A 21,515-nucleotide genomic window follows, 5' to 3' on the forward strand; every position below is an offset into this window, starting at 1 on the left:
TTCTAATAGCTGTATTTTTAGACATAGTTAGAAAGCCTGGTGTATGCAGTTAGAATCTGCATGCAACGCAGGAGACCCAGGTTAGATCCCTGGGTCAAGAAGTTTCCCCTGGAAGAGGAAATGGTAACCCACTCCAGTATTCTTGCCCACAGAATCCATGGACAGGAGAACCCGATGGGCTCACAAAGTCCATGGGGTCACAAAGAGTCAGACAGGACTGAGCAACTAACACTTTCACTTTTCAGAAAGCCTTTATTTACATCTAAGTTGTAGAGAAATTTACCCATGCTTTCTTCTGTATTTGTATAATTCATTTTTGCATTCAGATCTCTAGTTCATTTGGAGTTTGTTTTTATATATGGTATAAAAATGGATATAATTTATAGTTTTCTAAATGGCTATCAGTTTGTGGCAACACTATTTGTTAGAAGATCATCTTTGCCCTGGTGATTACAGACATCAGCCTTGTCAGATGCTGGGGGTTTATTTGTAGCTGTGCTTATTTCTGGACTTTCTCTTCTCCTCCATTGGTCTGTTTATCTAGCCATGCACCAGTTAGTACCATGTTATTTTAAGTGTAGAAGCTTTACAGCATGCCATATGTTCGGGCTAATCCCCCTCTGACATATTAAAGCATGCTATAAAGTCTAATGGCAAGGTAGTAGAGAATCCACCTGCCAGCGCAATGCAGGAGATGCAGAAGACATAGGTTCAGTCCTCGGTCAGGAAAATCCCCTGGAGGAGGAAGTGGCAGCCCATCCCAATATTCTTGCCTGGAGAACTCCATGGACAGAGGAGGCTGGCGGGCCACAGTCTAAGGAGTCACAAAGAGTTGGACACGACTGAGCACACACACACAACCCCCCCTCTGAGCTCTTTCCTTCCAGTGTTTTCCTAGCTAGTCTCATGCATTTATTTTTCCATAGGAATTTAATATCAATCTGTCTTGCTCTTTTTAAATGCTCCTTGGTATTTGTATCAGGGTTCCATTAAATTTATAAATTAACTTAGGGTGACCTGACATCTTGATCAAACTGAGATGTGCCAAGAACAAGGCGTGTTATTCCTTTTGTTCAAGTTATTGCTACTTTTAGATCTGATGTTTTCTCTTGGACATTTCCTTAGGTATCAGTCCATTCAACAAAATAATATTTGTTGAGCAGCTATTACACCCTTAGCACTATATTAAGCACAACAGAAATAAAGAAGCAGGTTCTGTCCTCCAACAGCTTAAAATTTCATAAGCGAGATGGGCTAACATTCCTGAAACAAAGCAAGCAGTGTGAGAGCCCGTGGAAGAAAGCCCCCCACAGCACAGCGAGACCGTCCATGCAGTGCAGGCTCTGAGGGCAGGCAGAGAAATGATGGCTAGAGTAACAGGGTAAGACTTTGTATGGAATTTAGGGTGGAATCATATGCCCTGAAGGTCATGTAGGACTTAGGTGGGGTGACAGGAAGAAGAAGGAATCTCAGTGAGGGGTACCTAGGTAAAAGCTCAGAGGTGGACTAAGCATGGCACTGCACAGGGCAGAAAGCCCCCAGCCGGACCCTTGGTTGGAAAATGCTCTTCAAGCCTCAGTGTTAACAGCTCCAATCCTCATTATGTACTTATTAAAATAACATTAGTGAACATCTACTAGTTTCTTAGTTCTTTAGAGTGCTAATTTCTGTCCATCACGACCTTCTCTGGGGATGCTCCAGAGCTGAGCTGTCCAGTAGCTACCAAGCTCTTTAAGCCCTTGGAGGAGTGCAGCTGAGGCACTGGATTTCTAATTGTATTTCATTTTAATTTACATTTTAAAAATGGAAGCAGGACTTCCATGGTGGCCCAGTGGTGAAGAATCTGCTTGCCAATGGAAGGGACCCAGTTTCCATCCCTGGTCCCAGAAGATCCCACATGGCGCAGAGCAGCTAAGCCTGTGCACCACGATGACCAAGCCAGAGCTCTGGAACCCACGAGCCACAGCTACTAAGCCATGTGACCTAGAGCCTGCGCTCTGCACAAGAGAAGCCACAGCAATGAGAAGCCCACGTGCTGCAGCTAGAGAGGAGCCCCACTCGCCACAACTAGAGAAAGCCCACCAGCAGTACAAAGCCCCAACACAACTGTAAATAAAATGATATTTTTAATAGAAGCTCCTAAATCCTCATTATGTACTTATTAAAATAGCAAACTAGTCTAAATGAACTAGAACCTTTCCCAGTGTAGATGACTTTTCCATTGGACTCAACTTTATTGAGGGAGGCCTGCGTTTGACATCAACAACAGCGCTGCATAAAATATCATTGTTAGATTGCAGTGTGTGTCTCAATTTTACTTTGTTTTCTAATGTGGCGACTGGGAAAGTTTAAATTACATCTCTGGCTCATATCGCATTTCTTTTGGGCAGCACTGGTCTAGGGTCTTACAACCCTGTGAGGGCTGGTCAGTGTCCCGTGGGAGCCATTCCCGACTTTCAGAAGCTGATAGTTTACTAAGATGCCCAGGTGATTCTTATGCACAGCAATAAAAGCATAAGATCTGGAGGACACAAAAGACATGCTGGCCTCTGGGCAGTAACCCCAGAGTGGCCCCAGTCCTTCTGAGGGTGGGGGGAGGAGGCAGAGTGAGCGGCAGGGAGACCCCTGCCTGCCACTGTGATGTCACAGAAGCAGCCTCCTGGGTCAGCCAGCCCCACCCCAGCGTGTCCTGGTTATGAGAGGACACCCTCTCCAGCCTACCTCATACCACCTGACCCCTCTGCTGGCAAGAGGGGCTCTGATTCATCTTCACACTCAAGGCTCATCCCACGCAACCAATTAAGACAGAAGGAACACTGAAACCCCTCTGCCTCATAACTTCAAAAGTGAATGAGCAATTCCTCTCAGCTGATTCAAAATGTTTGTCTCACCCAGAAGGTAGGTACCTTAAATTTTGAAATCTCATGACTATCTCATGTGTAGTCCCTTACTACTGGATGTGTAATATGGGTTATACAAACTCATCGTAAGGAGCTTGAGAACACTTGGTAGGGTTATCCAAAATGGAGTAAAAATGTGTTACTTGAGCCCCGTTTTTATTGATAAGCCCAGTGATGGCCCTACCCTGGCCTCTTGTTCTGTCATCATGTTCCATTAAAACTCCCATTTCTTTCTCCTTTGTCTCTTATCACACCTTTCCTCTGCTCCCAGGGCAGCTTAACGTCTTCTAGGTCTTTTTTCCCTCTCCATCTGTATGATTTCTACTACAAAATCTAGTCCCTGGAAAAGGCCCAATGGCATGGAAGTGATAGCAGTGATAAACCCGTCTATCACTCCAGTGAACTGAAAGAGATGCTGAGGCATTCCCATGACCAGCTCCAATCCAAAATCTGCTGGAACTAAGAAAGGACAGCACAATCTGGGGCTCTTCCTGGTCTCAGAATCTGCAGAGACACTTCCAGACCCAGAAAGACACTCATAGCCAACAAAGACATCTTGGCTTGTTTAGCGGAGAAAGCACATCTGGAAGTGACTTGCCTTCCATTTTGAGAAAGTTGGCAGCTCCCAGCTCGCAGCTCACAGGGTTACTAAAAAGAAAAAAGAAATGATGTTCATTCTCCTATATCTTACCTTTCCCAGGGGATAAAAATGAAACTTACAATTAGCTTGAGAAACAAAATACACACACACACACACACACACACACACACACAGAGCAATGTGGTGCACTGTTTATGGGCTGGAAGTTAGAGATCTCAGAAAAAAAGGAGTTTCTAAAAACAAAAAAAAAGACACTTCCGGAGCCTCAGAGAAGAGCTCACAGTTCTGAAGAACCACCAGATTATTGGGTTCAGCCCACTTCCCTGGTTCAGAATCTCCCTAAGCGATTAGATCATGAATAGGCCACCCCTCAGAAGGGAATACAGCTAGGACTAGCCGTAGTGAAAAAAAAAAAAAAACTTTATTGGTTTACGAGGAGAGATACAGAGGAAATGATGGGAGAGTCCGTTTATCAGTATACACCCGTGAAGTTTAAAGGAGGCAATCTGTTGCCTCATTCTGAATGCGCTCTCATAACTGGGCCACGGGTAAGGGTGACCAGGCCTCGCCTTGACCGAGGGGCGGCCTGGTCTTGACTCAGGAGGTTTCCAAGTTGACTCTGCGTTTACGAGCGTGTGGCCTTGAGACACTGGGGTTCTGACTTCTCTGGGTAGTGAGGATTAAACGTCAGTGGAGGGACTGCCAAACCGTTTGGGACAGGGACGGGGTAACCGGGGAGGACAAACTCTCTTTAATTCGCCTCTGAGAAAACAGTCGCTCAGGGAGGTTAGGGAACTTGGCCAAAATCTTTAGCAGAGTCGTGGGGTGGGGCAGGGACTAGAACTCAGATCTGCTGTGGGTTGGTGGCCTCGAAGTTCCGTCTCTCGGACCCACGAAATGAGGCAGAGACAAGGCCTTTCTGCAGAACAGGAGCCGGGGCGTAACTTTGTGGGAAGGGGGCAGGGTGCGCGGAGACCTTAGACTTGGGTTTCAGCTCCTCCCGACCCACCGGCTCATGAGCGGAATTCAGTGGATGAACGGGGATCTCCGCACTCCCTCCGCCCACCCCGCCTGAGAGGACCCTCGGGACGCCGTCCCCGTCCCCCTCCAGGAAGATGGAGAGGCCCTGGTCGGGGAGCCCCACCCGCTCGGGACATCCCGGCGCTCTGCCGCAGGGCTGGGCCTAGCCAAATGATTCAAAACAGGCTCCCGCCCGTCACCTTGGCAACGCTCTCCCGTTGCTAGGCGACCGGGCGCCGTAGTAAACCGAGGGCGGGCGTGTTACTAGCGGATGGGAGGAGGCCCGCGGGAACTAGCCCGACGTTCCGGCCCTGAGACTGCCGGGGAAGCTGGGGGAGACGGCAGAGAAGGAAGGGACGGGGTCGGGGGCGCATGCCGGATGCAAACGGGGGGCACCCCTGTAGAGGCCACTCCCTTTAGGCCCCTGCCCTCCCAGCCTGTCCCTGACACCCCACCACCCCCGCCCCGCCCCAGCAGTCCCCGAGAGCTCCGTCACCCCCGCGTGAGCGATTGCCCCACAGGATGCCCAGATGGGACTGCCCCTCTGATTCACTCCAGCTGCTTGAGGCATGAAGGAAGGCGGCTTCCTCTCCTGGAAATGACTGCATTTGCAAAAGCCCTCAAACAATTCCATTAAAAAGAGGAACGGGAAAAGCCACAGAGAAGAGAGCCCCCCGCAAATGATTTTCTTTGGCCCTCCCCACTGCACAGAAGTAGGTGTTCCCAGAACTCGGGGCCCATGTCAGGAAACTGGAGTCTTTTTCTTATTCTGTGAGTGTCTGGGGCCATGTGAACATGAAGCATGGTTGCATTAGGAATTAACCTGAAGCTGGGACACCTCGGAGCTCAATGTCCTGTAGCGGCTTTAGTGTTTTGGACACTTGGCATGGGCACTTTAGTGATGTTAGTTTTCCCATTAGGGCTGGGAAGTGGATATCAAAATGTCCTGAGCAAACGTTGCTAATCGTCCTTAGTAAATGTGTCATGTGTGAGGCATTGAAGTAACAATTGTAGTAAGGGCTACAGAACCTCAGAACTTTGGACATTCGAGATCTACCATCCGAAAGGGCTCCAGCCAGGAGGGAATCACAGGGCTTGGGAAAGGATATAACATTTCCAGTCTGTCACTGGCTTCTGAGCAATCTGATTGTACCCTAGTCTCTGTGAACTGAAGATAATACTTGCTCGTGAGATCACTGCTGTTTTCTGGGCTTGGCGTATCAAGCAGCAGGAATGTTTCCACAGGTGGGAGGAAGCATACTGGCACAGGGTCTATTTGATGAAATTCAGGGCGCTTCTGTGTAGGAAGGCCTAGGGTGTGTCTGTGAACCCTCTTTGCAACTTCTCCCTGCTCTTTCCTTTGTGAAGCAGGAGGATCCCTGTCCCTTTCACCATAGGAGGCTGTTTGGACACTTCTTCAAGATCATATCTTCAGCCATGGTCTTCCTAATTGTATCTGTGAGCCGGGTTTCCATTACGCACTTCATTCATTCATTCCATTCATTTGTGGCTGTTGGGGCTAGGCTCTGAGGATCAACAATGAATAAGACATAGTTGCCACTGTATCTAGAAAGTTAGTCAAGTGAACAGACCAGCCAAGTAAACCATGTGATGAGTTACAGGAGAAGGCACACAGAACAGAGCAGTGTAGACCACAGCCAATAACAACCGCAACATTTACACTGTATTCCAACCTTTCGTCTACTTAGTAACAGAAAAGAATTAGTTAATAGGGTCTGGGTCAGAAATCTGACTCCTGGGAGGATAGAGAGTATACTATCTATGTCCCAAACTAATGGAAATCAACTCTGAATATCATTGGAAGGACTAATGCTGAAGCTGAAGCTCCAATTCTTTGGCTACCTGATGTGATGAGCCAATTAGTTGGAAAAGACCCTGATGCTGGGAAAGATTGAGGGCAAGAGAAGAAGGGGACAACAGAGGATGAGATGGTTGGCTAGCACCACCCACTCAATGGACATGAGTTTGAGCAAACTCCGGGAGATAGTAAAGGACGGGGAAGCCTGGTGTGCTGCAGTCCATGGGGCAGCAAAGAGTCGGACACGAGTGAGTGAGTGAACAACGGTCCCAAACAAATCTTTCTTGGGACAAGATGCCAGAATGGATATATGCAAGAATTAAAAAAAAAAAAAAAAACTGGAATCCATAGCCCCAGGCTTGGACCTGAGGGAAGGGCTGTGCTTTGCAATCTTTCCTGGTTCAGGGAAGCCTGGCGTGCAGTCTGTGAGATCACAAAGAGTCGGACACATCTGAGCAACTGAACTGAACTGGTTCAGCATCTCAGCGTTCTAACCCACTGTTTTAATCACTTCTAATCTCCAGAGTAGACACAAACCAAATTGAATTCCTGTTCACAAAGTATGTGTGGGTGTCCCAAGACCAGTTTCTCTTTTTTTCATACCTAGTAAACGTGTTTTTGGACAGTGCAGGGTACAGTAACTGAGGACCTTAACAGTGATAAGTTGGTCCCAGCCCTTGGCTTTGTGATGTCACAAACGTTCAGTTGCACGTACATCCCTGTGGAGGTGCCCTGAGGGGGATCAGAGTCCAACACACCAAAGTTCAGTAATGTTCTGAGACATGGAATCTTCTCATCTGTGTTGAGTCAGGAGCTTCTGAGCCTACTCACATTATATTTATGTGGCATTGACTAGCAATTACTTTAAGAGAAGAAAGAGAAGGAACAAAACCTTAACATGCTCAAATTACAATGAAAGGAAGTGAGTGGGATACTCAGCTCTGATTTTTGTGGTCAGGCAGAGAAACTCATGCTTTGTCAAAAAGAGGAAATTGAACATTGTGGCCCAGGGTCCTTGGGGAGGGGATTGGGGCGGGGGGCGCGGTCTCAACATTGATAGCAGCTAGGAGCCAGCCAGTCAAACAAGCACGCACACTAAATGCACAGCTTCCTTCGGGTATGTGCATGTTAAGTCACCCATGTCCAGCTTTTTATAATCCCATGGCCTCTAGCCCACCAGGCTCCTCTCCCAGAGCTAGGCCTTAGTGTTAACCTCTCAGTCGTGTCCAACTCTTTGCGACCCCATGGACTGTAGCCCACCAGGCTCCTCTGTCCATGAATTTCCCAGGCAAGAATACTGGATTGGGTAGACATTTCCTTCTCCAGGGGATCTTACCTATCCAGGGATTAAACCCAGGTCTCCTGCATTGCAGGCTAATTCTTTACTGTCTGAGCCACCAGAGAAGCCCAGAGCTAGGTTTGGGAAGGCTAAAATAATATAATTTGGAAGGCCCTCTTTAAAAACAATAGTACAAAATGACAAGTACAAATTAAATAATAAGCGTCTTGGAAGGGGCCTGAGTAAGTAGGGGACCAAAAGCTAAAGTTTCATCAGCTCCACTCTCTAAATCTACCTCTAGACTTCCTCACATAACCCATCCGAGACTCTCATCTCCTTGGTTACAGACTCATCTCTCAATGGTTACGTGACTTCCTCCGTAACCCATCTGAAACTCTGCTGCTCCCATCTCCTTTTCCCTGGAGAGGGGATATTTCGGGCTATTAAGGTACAGGGGGCGCGGTTTATGAGCAGAGGCAATAAAAACCAAAGACAGGACTGTGCCAAAGGGTGACTCAAGCGGGATATGAGAAGTGTCTCCAAGTATTTGCAGGGTGGAAGCAGAGAGAAGGGAAAAGAATCGGTCACTGTTCTGGGGTGGAAAGGGAATGAGGATACGATTAAGTCAAGAAAAATGTGCACAAAACTCATCAGGAAACATTGTCGAACAGTATTTTCTGATACCTCGGAGTTGTATTTCCCATGGAAAGTATTTGAGGACCTACTGAGTCACTGAAAACTAAAACTGGCCACAGGAAAATGTGCCACAGGAAACAATCTTACAAGATGTCCTCGAGGGAGCAGCTGGATGGCCCCGGAGTTCACTGTGAGCCCTGAATTCCAGAGAGCTGACACATGGCTTCTATAGCTTACTGTGTGGGGAGGAAGCCAAGTCAAGAAAAGAGCGGGTGAGCCTGTGGGGTGGGGCAGCCACCTCCACCCACCTTTGCTGCTGGTGGGGCAAAGCATGTGATTGAAGAAGGAAAATATGGGAAGATAGTGCCACCCAGCGTTGAGATGAAAACTGCAGCCAGAAAACAGCAGCCGATTCAACGGTGAACAGGAATCAGAAATCCCCCGCTCCCTTTTCTTGAAGGAGAGGAGGGACATAAAGGGTCGTTTGGGTGATACAGACATCACCCCTGGACTGAAGCACACGTGCGTCAGACAAGGTGTTAAATAAGGCTGATAAATAAGGAGAAATATGGTAGGATACCCCTTATATGTGGGATCGTATAGTGAGTAAGTGAAAGACACTCAGTCGTGTCTGACTCTTTTCTACCCCACGGACTATACAGTCCATGGAATTCTCCAGGCCAGAATACCAGAGTGGGTAGCCTTTCCCTTCTCCAGGGAATCTTCCCAACCCAGAGATCAAACCCAGGTCTCCTGCATTGCAGGCGGATTCTTTACCAGCTGAGCCACCAGGGAAGCCCAAGAATACTGGAGTGGGTAGCCTATCCCTTCTCCACAGACCTTCCTGACCCGGGAGAAATCATATATGCGGAATCTAAACAGAAATTATACAAATGAACTTATTTACAAAACAGATACAGACTCACAGACCTCATGGTGGATGGGGGAATGGAAGGATCAGGGGAAGGGATAGTTAGGAAGTTTGGGATCTACATGTACACACTGCTATATTTAATATAGATAATCAACAAAACCATATACTGTACAGCACAGGGAACTCTGCTCAATGTTACCTGGAAGCCTGGATGGAAGGGGAGTTTGGGGGGAAATGGATACAAGTGTGGTTGAGTCCCATTGCTGTCCACCTGAAACTATTACAACTTTGTTAATCATCTATACCCCAATATGAAATTAAAAGTTTTTTAAAAAAATAGCATAGAGAATATATCGGGTGACAGGATCAAGATCAAAGGAGACTAATTGGGCCAGAATGTGGACTAATTCAAATGCTCCAAGGGGAGCCTGCCTTTGAGTCCCCAAACCAACTGCACAAACATAGGATGGGAGGATCATGACTCGGCTGGTGGCAGATCTGGTTGACATGGCGGAAGGGCAGGGCAGGGCAGAGAGGCTTTCGATAAATGTCAGCCCAAAGTGAGTCAAACAGGTGTGATTTTTATGACACGTTAATTCCCTGATTATATAGTTTTCAGTCTGTTCAGTTTTTTTACTTGTGTGATCAGAGTGGTGACTCCCAAGTTCCTCGCATGTGGAACCGGAAATTCAGAAGTCCAGCCCTGGGTGTATGCAAAAAGTTTTCTAAAATTACGGGTTCCTGGGCATCACCCCAGAACCACTATGGCAGCTCAGGATGGAGCCTGGGAATCTGCATATCTTCCAAAGTTGCAAAGATGGTTCTGATGCTGGTCAGAATTGAGCCCTACTGCTCTCAAATGTGGAGCCAACTTTGAGGACTTTACAATCAAGACAAACAGCTGGAATATAGAAAGCATCATGGGAGCAGACAAGGACAGAGAAGAGGGAACGGTCCTTAGGAAGAAGCATTTTCAAAGAATGGGTGACTTGAGTTCATCCTGACAAGAGGCAGATCCTTAGGTAAGAAGAGAAGACATTCCAGGAAGAAGGAAGGAAGAGCATCAGCCAGGACGAAGAGGATGAAGTCCCTGGGTATTCAGGGGAACACAGCAGTCTCCCCACCTTCTCAACCCAATTAATTGGCACAGCTTTTGAGGACAGAAAGCACCATTTGTATTTCTAGGGGACTGACAACAAAAGATATGCAATCAAACCCCTATTAATTTGCCAGGTTTGTTTGCTTTTTGTTTAAGTTTTAGAAATGTACTTTAAAAAAAAAAAATTTATCCCTTTACCCAAAGATTGGGAGAGACATGGTAGATAGCCACAGCACTGCTAACCCAGGGATTTATTTCTCTCCAATCCTCCTCCCTCTGTAGGCTTACCCCCAACACTACCTTACACAGATGGTCTCAGGATGTTATAATAATCCTTACTAATGTCACTTACTGGAGAGTGGAGACCACCCGAGACACCAGGAAGCCTTTCCATACCCATGGCTCTATGAGGCCCCTGACATTGCAGATCACAGGGCTTATGAAGGAGACGGAAAATCGGACACAAGGGAATGGGAACTGACAAAAGTTACTACAAAGCAATGGTGACTCTACAATGTTTTGTCTGCCATAAAATCAAGCCCAATCCATTCTCACCAGTTTCCTAGGGAGTGGCACTGAGATGGACACTCAATCACTGTGCACTTTTTTAATATATTTTTTAATTGAAAGATAATTGCTTTACAGAATTTTGTTGTTTCTTCATTCTGCACATGTAGGTCCTTGCGTCTTTGTGCTGAATCCCAGAGCCCCAGTGGCAAGCTCTTCTGTGTAATCGCTCAGGACAACTGGACCATGAGTGCCTTGTCAATTTTTAAATGCCCAAGTTCCCTGCAAGGCAGCATTTAATCATGAAGCACTCCAAAATATATGACAGAGGGGAGGGCTGGGAGGAGGTGGGAGGGGAATGGAAAGGGAGTTTTCCTTCTTCCAACACTAAACCAAAGGGATTTGGAGCACAGATGGCATCTGCAGTCATTCTGGACAAGCTGTGAGACAAGGACCATGGTCAAGGTAACCAGCTTCCCTCTCTTATTGTTTGGAACATGCATTTCATAGCTGTTTTGCTCCCGATTCTTTTGAGATGTGCCAGTCTCATCCATTTGTTGTCCTCACTAGTCTGTGTTAATCCTGAGGTTTTGCCATTAACCTATGTTGATGGAAGAATCACAGAAAATTGGTAGAAATTAATTATTGAAAAGTATAGATTTTCAATCTGTATATTTCCTAGTGGTCTGAGCCTGTGTCTGAAGCCACACACTGTCCCTTTTTTAGAGACTGAAGATTCCCCTCGTCTTGGGGCTTGTCAGTACATGCAAAGATGGAACGTGTCTGTGGCCGCTATTTCCTCTCCACGATCCCCTGAAGGAAACCACTGCCAAATTAGACTGTTCTTCTAAATCAAGAGCAAGGCATTTTTAGGGGGAAGAATAAAATATGTAGTGAAGGGTATGGCAGTGTGGGTGTTGAAGACAATTCTTGAAGATTCTTGAATGGATTCTCATTCAGTTATCAAGATAATCGTTGAATGAGGTTCCTTGAGTCTGTCCTTGGTAGACACTCCTGGGAACAGCGTCTTTGGACTTCATTCCAAGCTCTTTTTCTTCTCTTTTCAAAACTTTTTATTTTATATTCGAGTATAACTGATTAACAGTGCTGTCATAGCTTCAAGTGCACGGCAGAGCGACCCAGCCATCGTATACGTGTATCCATTCTCCCCCAAACTCCTCTCCCGTGAAGGCTGCCACATAACACGAAGCAGAGTTTCTCGTGCTATACAGTAGGTCCTTGTTCGTTATCCATTTTAAATATAGCAGCGTGTACATGTCCATCCCAAACTCCCTAACTATACCTTCCCCTTACCCTTCCCCCTGGTAACCATAAGTTCATTCTCCCAAGCTCTTTTTCATTCTCTGCTTCTCAACTTCTTAAGTTGGTTGTCACCTTAGTGCTGCTACAGAGTGGCTGGACTGTGGTGAGGGATTCATGACTCTTATTTTGGAATAACCTGATGAATAATTTGTGAATAGGTATGATTTTAAATGGATTGAGGGTAAAATAAAAATCTGGATGTGATGGGATAGTGGCTAAATCTCAGAGTTATATGGGGTCGAAAATAAAGTTGTCAAAAATGTAGAATTGCCCGAATCCTTAGTTCCATCTTTATACAGAAGAATGGATGAAGATGTTGTACCTTGAAGTCTATTTCCTATTCAAGCAATGGATATAAAAATAGAAAGGGTAACTAATTAAGAATAGCAGAACAATGACAAAAACAAATAGGATTTTCAAAACTAAAAAACAAGATGACAACATTCTTTTGGGGGAACAAAGGGGGCTCATAATGACTTCCATATCTGTCAATATAAGATCACCCCCGCCCCCTTCCAGGTATCATGGCTTTTGAGTCCTCACCAAGGTCACCCAGAGTCGAACCAACAATTCTTGCTGGAGTTAATTTGTTGAGTGCTTTAAAAAAACAAATCTTATTAGCAAATTGCTTTACAGAAGCTGTTTTATCATACATTTTGCTTACTGGCTTCTATCTACATATGAATCTGGTATATTTCTTATTGCCATAAAAAACTGCACTTTGTCGTGGCATGTACTGTTTTAGTCCCTGAAAATTATAAAGAACAAACTGTTATGATTCTAAGATAAAGTTGCCTGTTTAATGTAGAAAATGTTCAGCTGGAGATGATGAGAGAGGCAGATTTATGGGCCTGTCTTATTTAGCTATGGTTTTATTTACATCTCTTAAACTAAGCAGATTTGGGTCTGATTAATTCTGATGTAAGTGATTCCCCTTAGAAAGCTCAAGATGGTTTACTTTAGGAAGTGTCTGTCAGCAACTAAGTATGGGCTTCTTTTCCGTTCAGTATATATTAATATAACAGTACAAACTGCTTCGTAATGCAAAGTGTGAGACCTGTCAGATCTCTTTATTTTTATTAATAAATCAAATTCAGTCTGGCTCCATGCCACCACTCCCCAGCACTGAAACATCTAACTTTGGGACATTTTCATCTCATCCTTCTTTTAGGCTAAAAATGACAAGGTTGAGAGCTCCAGCCAAAGCCACGGGGGCTGCATTCATTCTGCAGCCACCCACCGGGTCTCCCCAGGCACTGCAATTGCACTGGGCTGTGGGGCTGCACCTGCAGGTTCCTTGTCCACCCGCCAAGGACACCCTCCCTATGGCTCCAAGGCCAGAGCACTCAGTGTCCCGCCTCCATTGGTACCACACAGCCACCCTTCATTTGAGATTCTCTCAGTTCAGGCATAGTGGATGGAAGCTGCACTCAGATCTCCACCTCTCTCAAAACCCATCACTCTATTTCCTCTCCAAGGGTTGCAGCATCCCAGTTGGTTCTCTGTCCTCCTACCCTCAAGAGCCCAGTGCCTCTATCTGCTCCCCTAGGGAGCATCCTCTTTATCATTCATTAGTAGGATAAATGGGCTTTTCTGGTGGCTCAGATGGTAAAGAATCTTCCTGCAATGTGGGAGACCCAGATTCGATCCTTGGGTCAGGAAGATCCCATGGAGAAGGAAATGGCTACCCATTCCACTATTCTTGCCTGGAGAATCCCATGGATATATGCCCCTTTACTCCTCTCAGAGGAATCGAACACAGGGAAAAGTGAAAGTGTTAGTCACTCACTCATGTTTGACTCTTTGAGACCCCATGGACTGTAGCCTGCCAGGCTCCTCTCTCCATGGAATTCTCTAGGTATGAATACTGGACTGGGTTGCCATTCCCTTCGCCAGGGGATCTTCCTGACCCAGGGGTTGAACCTGGGTCTCCTGCATTGCAGGTGGATTCTTTACCATCTGAGCTACCAGGGAGGAAGACATCAAAACCTTATATAGCTTCCCTGGTGGCTCAGAGGTTAAAGCGTCTGCTTGCATTGCCGAAGACCTGGGTTCGATCCCTGGGTCGGGAAGATCCCCTGGAGAAGGAAATGGCAACCCACTCCAGTATATTCATGCCTGGAGAATCCCATGGACAGAGGAGCCTGGTGGTCTATAGTCCATGGGGTCGCAAAGAGTCGGACACAACTGAACCACTTCACTTCACTTCACTTCATAAATTAAAACCCATTTATAACTAAAAGGAGTATAAATGGGTTTTTTTGTTAGATTGGAGCAATGGGGAATTTAACATGTGAGACATTATTATATGTCAGATAAGTGCCCAACATTTTGTTTGTATTATTTAAGTAAATCCTCGTAACAACAACAACAACAACAACAAATACCTCTCCACTACCTTTCCCTGACGACAAAACCAAAGATTACCAGCAGGAACATCTGGTGATCGCCTAATCCTTTTTCTCAACCAGATGCACACTAGCTCAGTGGCTTAATCACGTTACTATCTGATGCTTGTTCAGATTATCCCCAATAAGCGTTTTACTATAATAAGGTCCGGCTGAAATAAACATCATCGCTTCAGCGCCTGCTCCAGGCCACTCCTGGAGCCGAGCTCGCCCAAGGCTGCTTGGAGAAAACTCCTAAGGGCTGGTCGCGCCCATTGTGTTGGAGGAAAGCAGCTCCATGGAGTTTAGGGAGCCTCGGGGGAGGGCGCTGATCTCGGATCTCAGATGAGTCTCTAACATCAGGCTCCACGCGTGTGTGTTTTATTACAGATGGGGCTCCCGAAGGGCTTCTCTAGCCAACGGACATGCCTATCTGCCGTCCTCAACATGCTATCACTCAGCCTCTCCACAGCATCCCTGCTCAGCAACCACTGGTTTGTGGGCACACAGAAGGTGCCCAAGCCCCTGTGCGGGAAAGGTCTACCAGCCAAGTGCTTTGACGTGCCGGTGCCCCTGGATGGGGGCGGCAGCAACGCATCTTCCCCGGAGGTGGTGCACTACAGCTGGGAGACCGGGGATGACCGCTTCACCTTCCATTCCTTCCGGAGCGGCATGTGGCTATCCTGCGCGGAGATCATGGAAGAGCCAGGTAGCTGCCTCGCCCCCGGCCGCCTGATTTCTTGTCCTCCCCGGCAGAGGGAAGTGTGTAGCCCTCGTTCACACCGGCAGGGCTCACCCCTAGCCTCAGCGTCTCCCCCTTCTCCATTGTATCCCTTCCACATCAGACTCTTCTGTCATAAGGCCCAAATTCCATCCATCTGGCATTTCACCTCCAGACACTCGCTGGCTTCAAACAGCATCTCCCTTCAACAGTTTCACGCAGACTTTGAAGGTTATGAGACTTCCCATTCCTGCCAGCTAGAGTTGCCATTTAGAGACAAAACAAGGAGAGTATCGTAGAAAAAGCCTGGGCTCTGACCAGCTGGAACCTTACAGGAACAACTTCACTCCTACAGGCTTTGATGTTCTCATTTGTGAGATGCAGGCATCAGAGTCGATGGCCCCTAAAGCATCCCAGAAGCGTGTTCTCATTCTAAGTGTTATTGTTGCCACTGAAAAGACAGGGCAAGTGAAGCCCAGGGAGGATAAATACATCGTGGAAGTTCTCCCCAGAGGAGCCGCAGACAGACCCTCTCAGGTCTCAGGTCGCAGGCGTACACTCGCAAAGCAGGCGTGATGCCAGCATGTTAGGTAGGGGCTTGTCCTTGGGCAAATAGCAGAGGACGCTCCCTCGTCCCTGCTCAAAGCTTGCAAAGACCCCCCTGAGGTGAGGTTTTCCTAAAGCCCAGAACTGTGTACAATTTGCAGTCTACAGCTTCTCCCAGTTTGGGCTAAGGTGAAAAGGAGATTGGAAAGGATTATAAACTCTTGGGTATTTCCATTTATTTTTACATTTTTAATTAATTCATTTATTTTAATTGGAAGATAATTACTCTACAATATTGTAATGGCTTTGGCCATACATCAATATGAATCAGTCACAGGCATACATGTGTCCCCCCAGCCTGAAGCCCCCACCTTCCTCCTCACCCCATCCCTCCAGGTTGTCACAGAGCATTGGCTTTGGTTGCCCTGCATCATATATCAAATTCCCACTAGCTATCTATTTTACATGTGGTGAAGTATACATTTCCACATACATGTAAAGTACAGAGTTTTGGACTCAGTGGGAGAAGGAGGGGATGGGATGATTTGAGAGAATTCCATTTATATTTATTATTGTGCCATTTAGCACTGCTGTGACTCCAGTCCAGGAAACAATTTAGAGCCACTCAAGTCAGCAGCAGGAGCAGAAGGGGCGGGGGAACCAATGCTGGAAACACCCCCTGGGTGACTCGGGGAGTGTCCTCTTCATAATCAGGACTTGAGGCAGAAATTAACCTTGGATGACTCTGGCCTATTTTGTTCATCCATCCTTGCATCCTTTCCTGCTTCCAAAGAGACATTTATGGGCTGCTTCCCATGTGCTGGGCAGGCCCCCAGGATGCAATTAGGAAAAGCCTGTGTCCCTCCAACCAGGGCAGCAGCTCACCACCTTGTACCTTGTCTATTTCAGGGGAGAGGTGCCGAAGTTTCCTTGAACTCACACCACCAACCGAGAGAGGTGAGAAAGGACTACTGGAATTTGCCACGTTGCAAGGCCCACGTCACCCCACTCTCCGATTTGGAGGGAAGCGGTTGATGGAGAAGGCTTCCCTCTCCTACCCTCCCTTGGGGCTTGTGGCAAGTATGTGGGTTTGATAAGAAATTTAGTTGCCATTGAGTTGGGCCTCTGGGGATCTAAACTGTACTGTGATCTCCTGCTTTTCTTTTCTTCTGAGCCTCACAGAGTGACACTAACTCCCACTAGGCTGATTCAAACTCCCACCTGGCTGACACTCATCCCTAGGCAGGAATGCAAAAAAGCAACAGCAGGGACAAATAAAGTTCCCAAACAGAAATCTACCAACAGCTCTAACCTACTCCTGTTGCCAAGTAACCATGTAGAAAGCTTGAATTTTTCCTTTTCCAATTTTTTTTTTTTTTTTTGCATTTCAGTAACTTTATTGAAAGGTATATATCCCTTAGTATCAAAACATAATGATAGTTGGTTAGGTTATCTCTGCTAATGCAAAATTAACACTGATGTAATGCATTTTTTTGTAACATAGAAAGAAAGGAGTCAAGGAGGAAGAAGAGAAACAAAAGAGATGGTTCCAGAATTAAATTTTTTTAAGAAAAGAAACAAATAAGTAGCAAAAGTTACATCCCTAAAAGATTTGGTGGAAATTGGATGATTTCTCCTCCACTCTCCCTAAGAGTACTTACAGTGAGTTAAGCATGGTTGATTGTGTATGGGATACTGAGTAGAGTGAGAGCTGATAGCCAAGAACCCCCTGGTCAAGGACTGTCCCAGCTGCTTTCAACTCTGCCTTCTCCTCTGGTGCTAATGAGGCTCTCCACTCCTCATGGGCAGCAATTGTTCACCGCTCGTTCAGTTATTTAATTGCCAGGGTGAGGGTTCTTCTTCCTCTGGTTTCTGCAGAGATCCTATGGTTATCACTGGGAGCCCAGTTTGCCTACATTGGACTTGAACTCATCAGTTTCCTCCTGCTACTAATGGACTTGCTGTTCACGGGGAACCCTGGCTGCAGCCTCAAGCTGAGTGCCTTTGCCGCCATCTCCTCTGTCTTGTCGGGTGAGCAGTGTCTCAGGAGCTACAGAGGGGGTGGGTGTCCCCTGTTGCCTTTGAAGCCCAGCCGGCAGCTGGAATCTCTGTCCTAAGGGAAGGAAGGAGCCCCAAAGAAAGCTAAAGAATGGAGGCAGGAGATACAGCACACGCATCTTTAATTTTAAACTGAAACAGCATGCAAAATGCTAGATTACATCATTACGTACTTTGCAAAATCATTTCTCTCTGGGTTCTTTCTACTTGCAAGTTTTCTCATTATATACAATACGGTTTGGTTTATTACTTCTGAGTCATGCACACAGCTTTGCCAGACTCTGCTGGATCAAGTAAGAGATGCCTGTAGATCAGTGGTTCCCAAGCTTGTTGGCACCAGGGACCAGTTTTTTATGGAAGACAAATTTTCCACAGATGGAGGCAGGGGATGGTTTGGGGATGATTCAAGCACATTACATTTATTGTGCACTTTATTTCCTTTATTATGATATCAGATCCACCTCAGATCATCAAGCATTAGACCCCAGAGGTTGGAGCCCCTCGTGTAGATGATGAAGGAGAGGGTTCACGTTGGGGATGCAGATGGGAAAGACCTAAAGGGAGGAGCAGCCCAGCATGCAGCATTGACTAGAAATGTTCCCATAGCTCAAAACCTAACATCTGGGGAACCAACAGCAAACACGCCTTCAAGGAGGGAGCCCCCAGCGCAGGGTAGCCCTGAGGCCAGATAGGGAGTACGATTTGCTCCCAAATCGTATTCCCTATAGATAGATGGCAGTGCCAGCCTTTCTCTAAGGGTGCTGCCTCCCTGTGTCTTTTGCAGGCCTTCTGGGGATGGTGGGCCATATGATGTACTCACAAGTTTTCCAGGCAACGGCCAACTTGGGTCCAGAAGACTGGAGGCCACACGCTTGGAACTACGGCTGGGCTTTCTAGTAAGTGCTTATCACCTCCGCCACCTTTCTCTTCCTCCCCGGTCCACCTCCACTAAATGGCAGCCCTCAACTAGGCGCTTGCTGTCTGTCCTCCTTCCTTCTCTCCATCCCTCATCCCAGACACCTGTCAATCATCCAGAGGGCTGGACCAGCAGGCCATACCCATTCTCTCCCCACCTTCCAAGGAGAGGGACAGAGTGGATTCCTCCAGCTTATTTTTCATGGGGACATTGTCAAGTTTTTCTGCTGATAAAGCTATTAATAAGTGCTTCTACACCTGACATGTAGGACGTCCTAGGGAAATGAGACTGATTTTGCATGGTTTATGGAAATGAGGCTCTACACTTTATATATTCTGTTGCCCATAAAGTTCATTCAGATTTTTTCATAAAAGCTTACAGAGAACCCTGAACAAACTTTTCAGCCAACCCAATATTTTATGATTCAAAATACTTGGGCGACAGAGAAATGAAGAAATAGCCTTGAAATCTGGATTCCGTTTCTGTGAATGGCTGCCCACTCTCCTCCTATAGTGAATAAGTTCATCCTGCCTCCATTCTTATTCCACCAAACTGTGTTAGAAATGAAACTGTCTCCCTCTAACCCTTAAAGAACTAAGGGTTCAGTTAGTTTAGACTTCTCTTATTATAAAGGAAGCAGAGACCATGATGAAACACTCACAGTTCAAGGGTAACATCCCCTTTATGTGGGTTTCTCAGCTTCTCCCTTGAGGGACACTCTCCATTCACTACACAGATGTTGACTTAGATCTTCATGAACCATCTGGACTGAGTGCTAAGCACTTACCAGTGCTGGAAAGACAGTGCCAGACTTGAATTTCTGTGCCGAAGAGGCACATGGAAGCCTATGCCTGTCTGTCACAGGATCCCATCCCCTTTCCTCATGGTATAATACGGGCTATTAGATTCGGGGGTCTCTCATCTTTCCATCAGCCACCCTATCACAGTTTAGCTCATTTTCCAGACTCATCATTTCTCAGCTTTTGTCCATTTTTTGAGCCATTCTTGGCATTTCAACTGCAGGGCTTAGACTTCAAAACTCCCAGCAAAGTATCTTTGTCCATCACAGGCAGCAGAGGGGAACACACAGCAGCGGCGTGTGGCCTTCCACCGTCACGGCCTCATGAAATCCACCCCCCAACAATGCCCCCTCAACTCCTGGTGTCCCGGGCTTCCCACGATTGTGAGACACTTAGGGGTTTGACTTTCCTGGTTCTGAGGAGTGTGTTTGAATGGTTCCCTGGTGTCTTTTTCTCTTTGTTGAATCCGTCCAGCTTCTCTTCCATCCTTTACAAATTTCTTTGATCCAAGAACCACACTGTTTGCATTGTAGGCCTTGTTTCCACTGGAGAAGTCTATACTAATGCCTCTGGATGTGTACTCAGGATTTCCTGAATGCCTCCCAGAGGCTCAACTCTGGAGACTCTATGACAGCTAGGGTCACAACTAGGGAAGACAGAACAGGTATCTGAGTGTAGGAAAATCTTGGGCAGGAAATATGTGTGTATCAGGCTTCCCTGGTGGCTCAGATGGTAAAGAATCTGCCTGCAATGCCGGAGACCCAGGTTCAATCCCTGGGTCAAGAAGATTCCCCTAGAGAAGGGAATGGCTACCCTCTCCAGTAGACTGGCAGACTATAGTCCATGGGATTGGACACAACTGAGTGACTCACACACACACACAAACACACACACACATGTTAGGGAAAGGAAAGAGGTAGTGCATTGGGCTGCATGTACTGTGTCAGCTGAGCTATAGGTCTGTGGAATTGTTGAGATTATATGAGGGTCTGCAGCTTGGGAAAGTGCAGTAGTCCGAAAAATTGTGTGTGGCGGGGCAGGAGTGAGTGTGTGTATGTGTGTGTGTGTGTGTATACACATATACACAGAGTTTCCCTGGTGGCTCAGATGGTAAAGAATCTGCCTGCCAATGCAGGCAATGCAAGTTTGATCCCTAAGTGGGGAAGAGCCTCTGGAGGAGGGAAATGGCAACCCACTCCAGTATTTCCTTGAAAATCCCATGGACAGAGGAGCCTGGCAGGTTACAGTTCATGGGATCGAAAAAGAGACAGACACAACTTAGTGACTAAACAACCACACACACAAACATACACACAGATAAAACAGGCTGCCAGGTATAAAAGAACGAATCGGTGCAGTAAACTCCTGACTTTAACACCGTATAAATCATGGTTTTTTACTACAAAACATTCAGAACTTACCCTAGGACAGACCAGATTCAGACCTCTTGCCCACTGCTCTTTATCTACATGTGAAAGGTGACACCCTCATGTTCCTAAATCCCTAAGAGGCATCCCCTAGTTGACTAGTAGGAAGGGACCTTGGTATTTTCCTTTCAAGCCCGTAAGAAAGCGTCTTTGTTTCCCATCTTCCGTGTCTGTGTCCCTAGCGCGGCCTGGGTCTCCTTTACCTGTTGCATGGCATCGGCGGTCACCACCTTCAACACCTACACCCGGCTGGTGCTGGAGTTCAAGTGCAAGCACAGTAAGAGCTTCCGCGGAGCCCCAGGCTGCCGACCGCATCACCACCAGTGCTTCCTGCAGCAGCTGGCGTGCACCGCCCACCAGGGGGCGCCCGTGACCAGCTACCCCCAGTTCCACCGTCAGCCCATCCGCTCCATCTCCGAAGGGGTGGACTTCTACTCAGAACTACATGACAAGGAACTTCAACGAGGCGCCAGCCAGGAGCCCGAGGCCAAAGCAGCTGGCTCATCTGTAGAAGAGTGTTAGGAGTTAGGGGGTTTGGAGAGCAGGCCGAAGCCCTACCTTACACGTTGCTCTGTGATCAACACGTGCTCAAGCCACAGTCT

The 21,515-nt window shown here is 46.9% G+C and overlaps 1 protein-coding gene across 2 annotated transcripts; it reads left to right on the top strand.

The window, feature by feature from the left end:
• The first annotated feature begins 2,707 nt into the window (after positions 1–2,707).
• Positions 2,708–21,511, top strand: GSG1 (germ cell associated 1). Of its 2 annotated transcripts, none has more exons than XM_069586490.1 (6): positions 2,708–2,898; positions 14,836–15,154; positions 16,622–16,792; positions 17,591–17,743; positions 18,555–18,666; positions 21,096–21,511. In XM_069586490.1, the coding sequence occupies exons 1-6, from the start codon at positions 2,851–2,853 to the stop codon at positions 21,433–21,435; spliced, it is 1,143 nt and encodes a 380-aa protein (XP_069442591.1). In that variant the 5' UTR covers positions 2,708–2,850; the 3' UTR covers positions 21,436–21,511. The 2 variants fall into 2 exon arrangements, with proteins under 2 accessions (XP_069442591.1, XP_069442592.1); XM_069586491.1 differs by having other exon boundaries at positions 16,622–16,669.
• The last annotated feature ends 4 nt before the right edge of the window (positions 21,512–21,515 follow it).

The sequence above is a fragment of the Ovis canadensis genome, chromosome 3, assembly GCF_042477335.2.
Source record: "Ovis canadensis isolate MfBH-ARS-UI-01 breed Bighorn chromosome 3, ARS-UI_OviCan_v2, whole genome shotgun sequence".
NCBI lineage: Eukaryota > Metazoa > Chordata > Mammalia > Artiodactyla > Bovidae > Ovis > Ovis canadensis.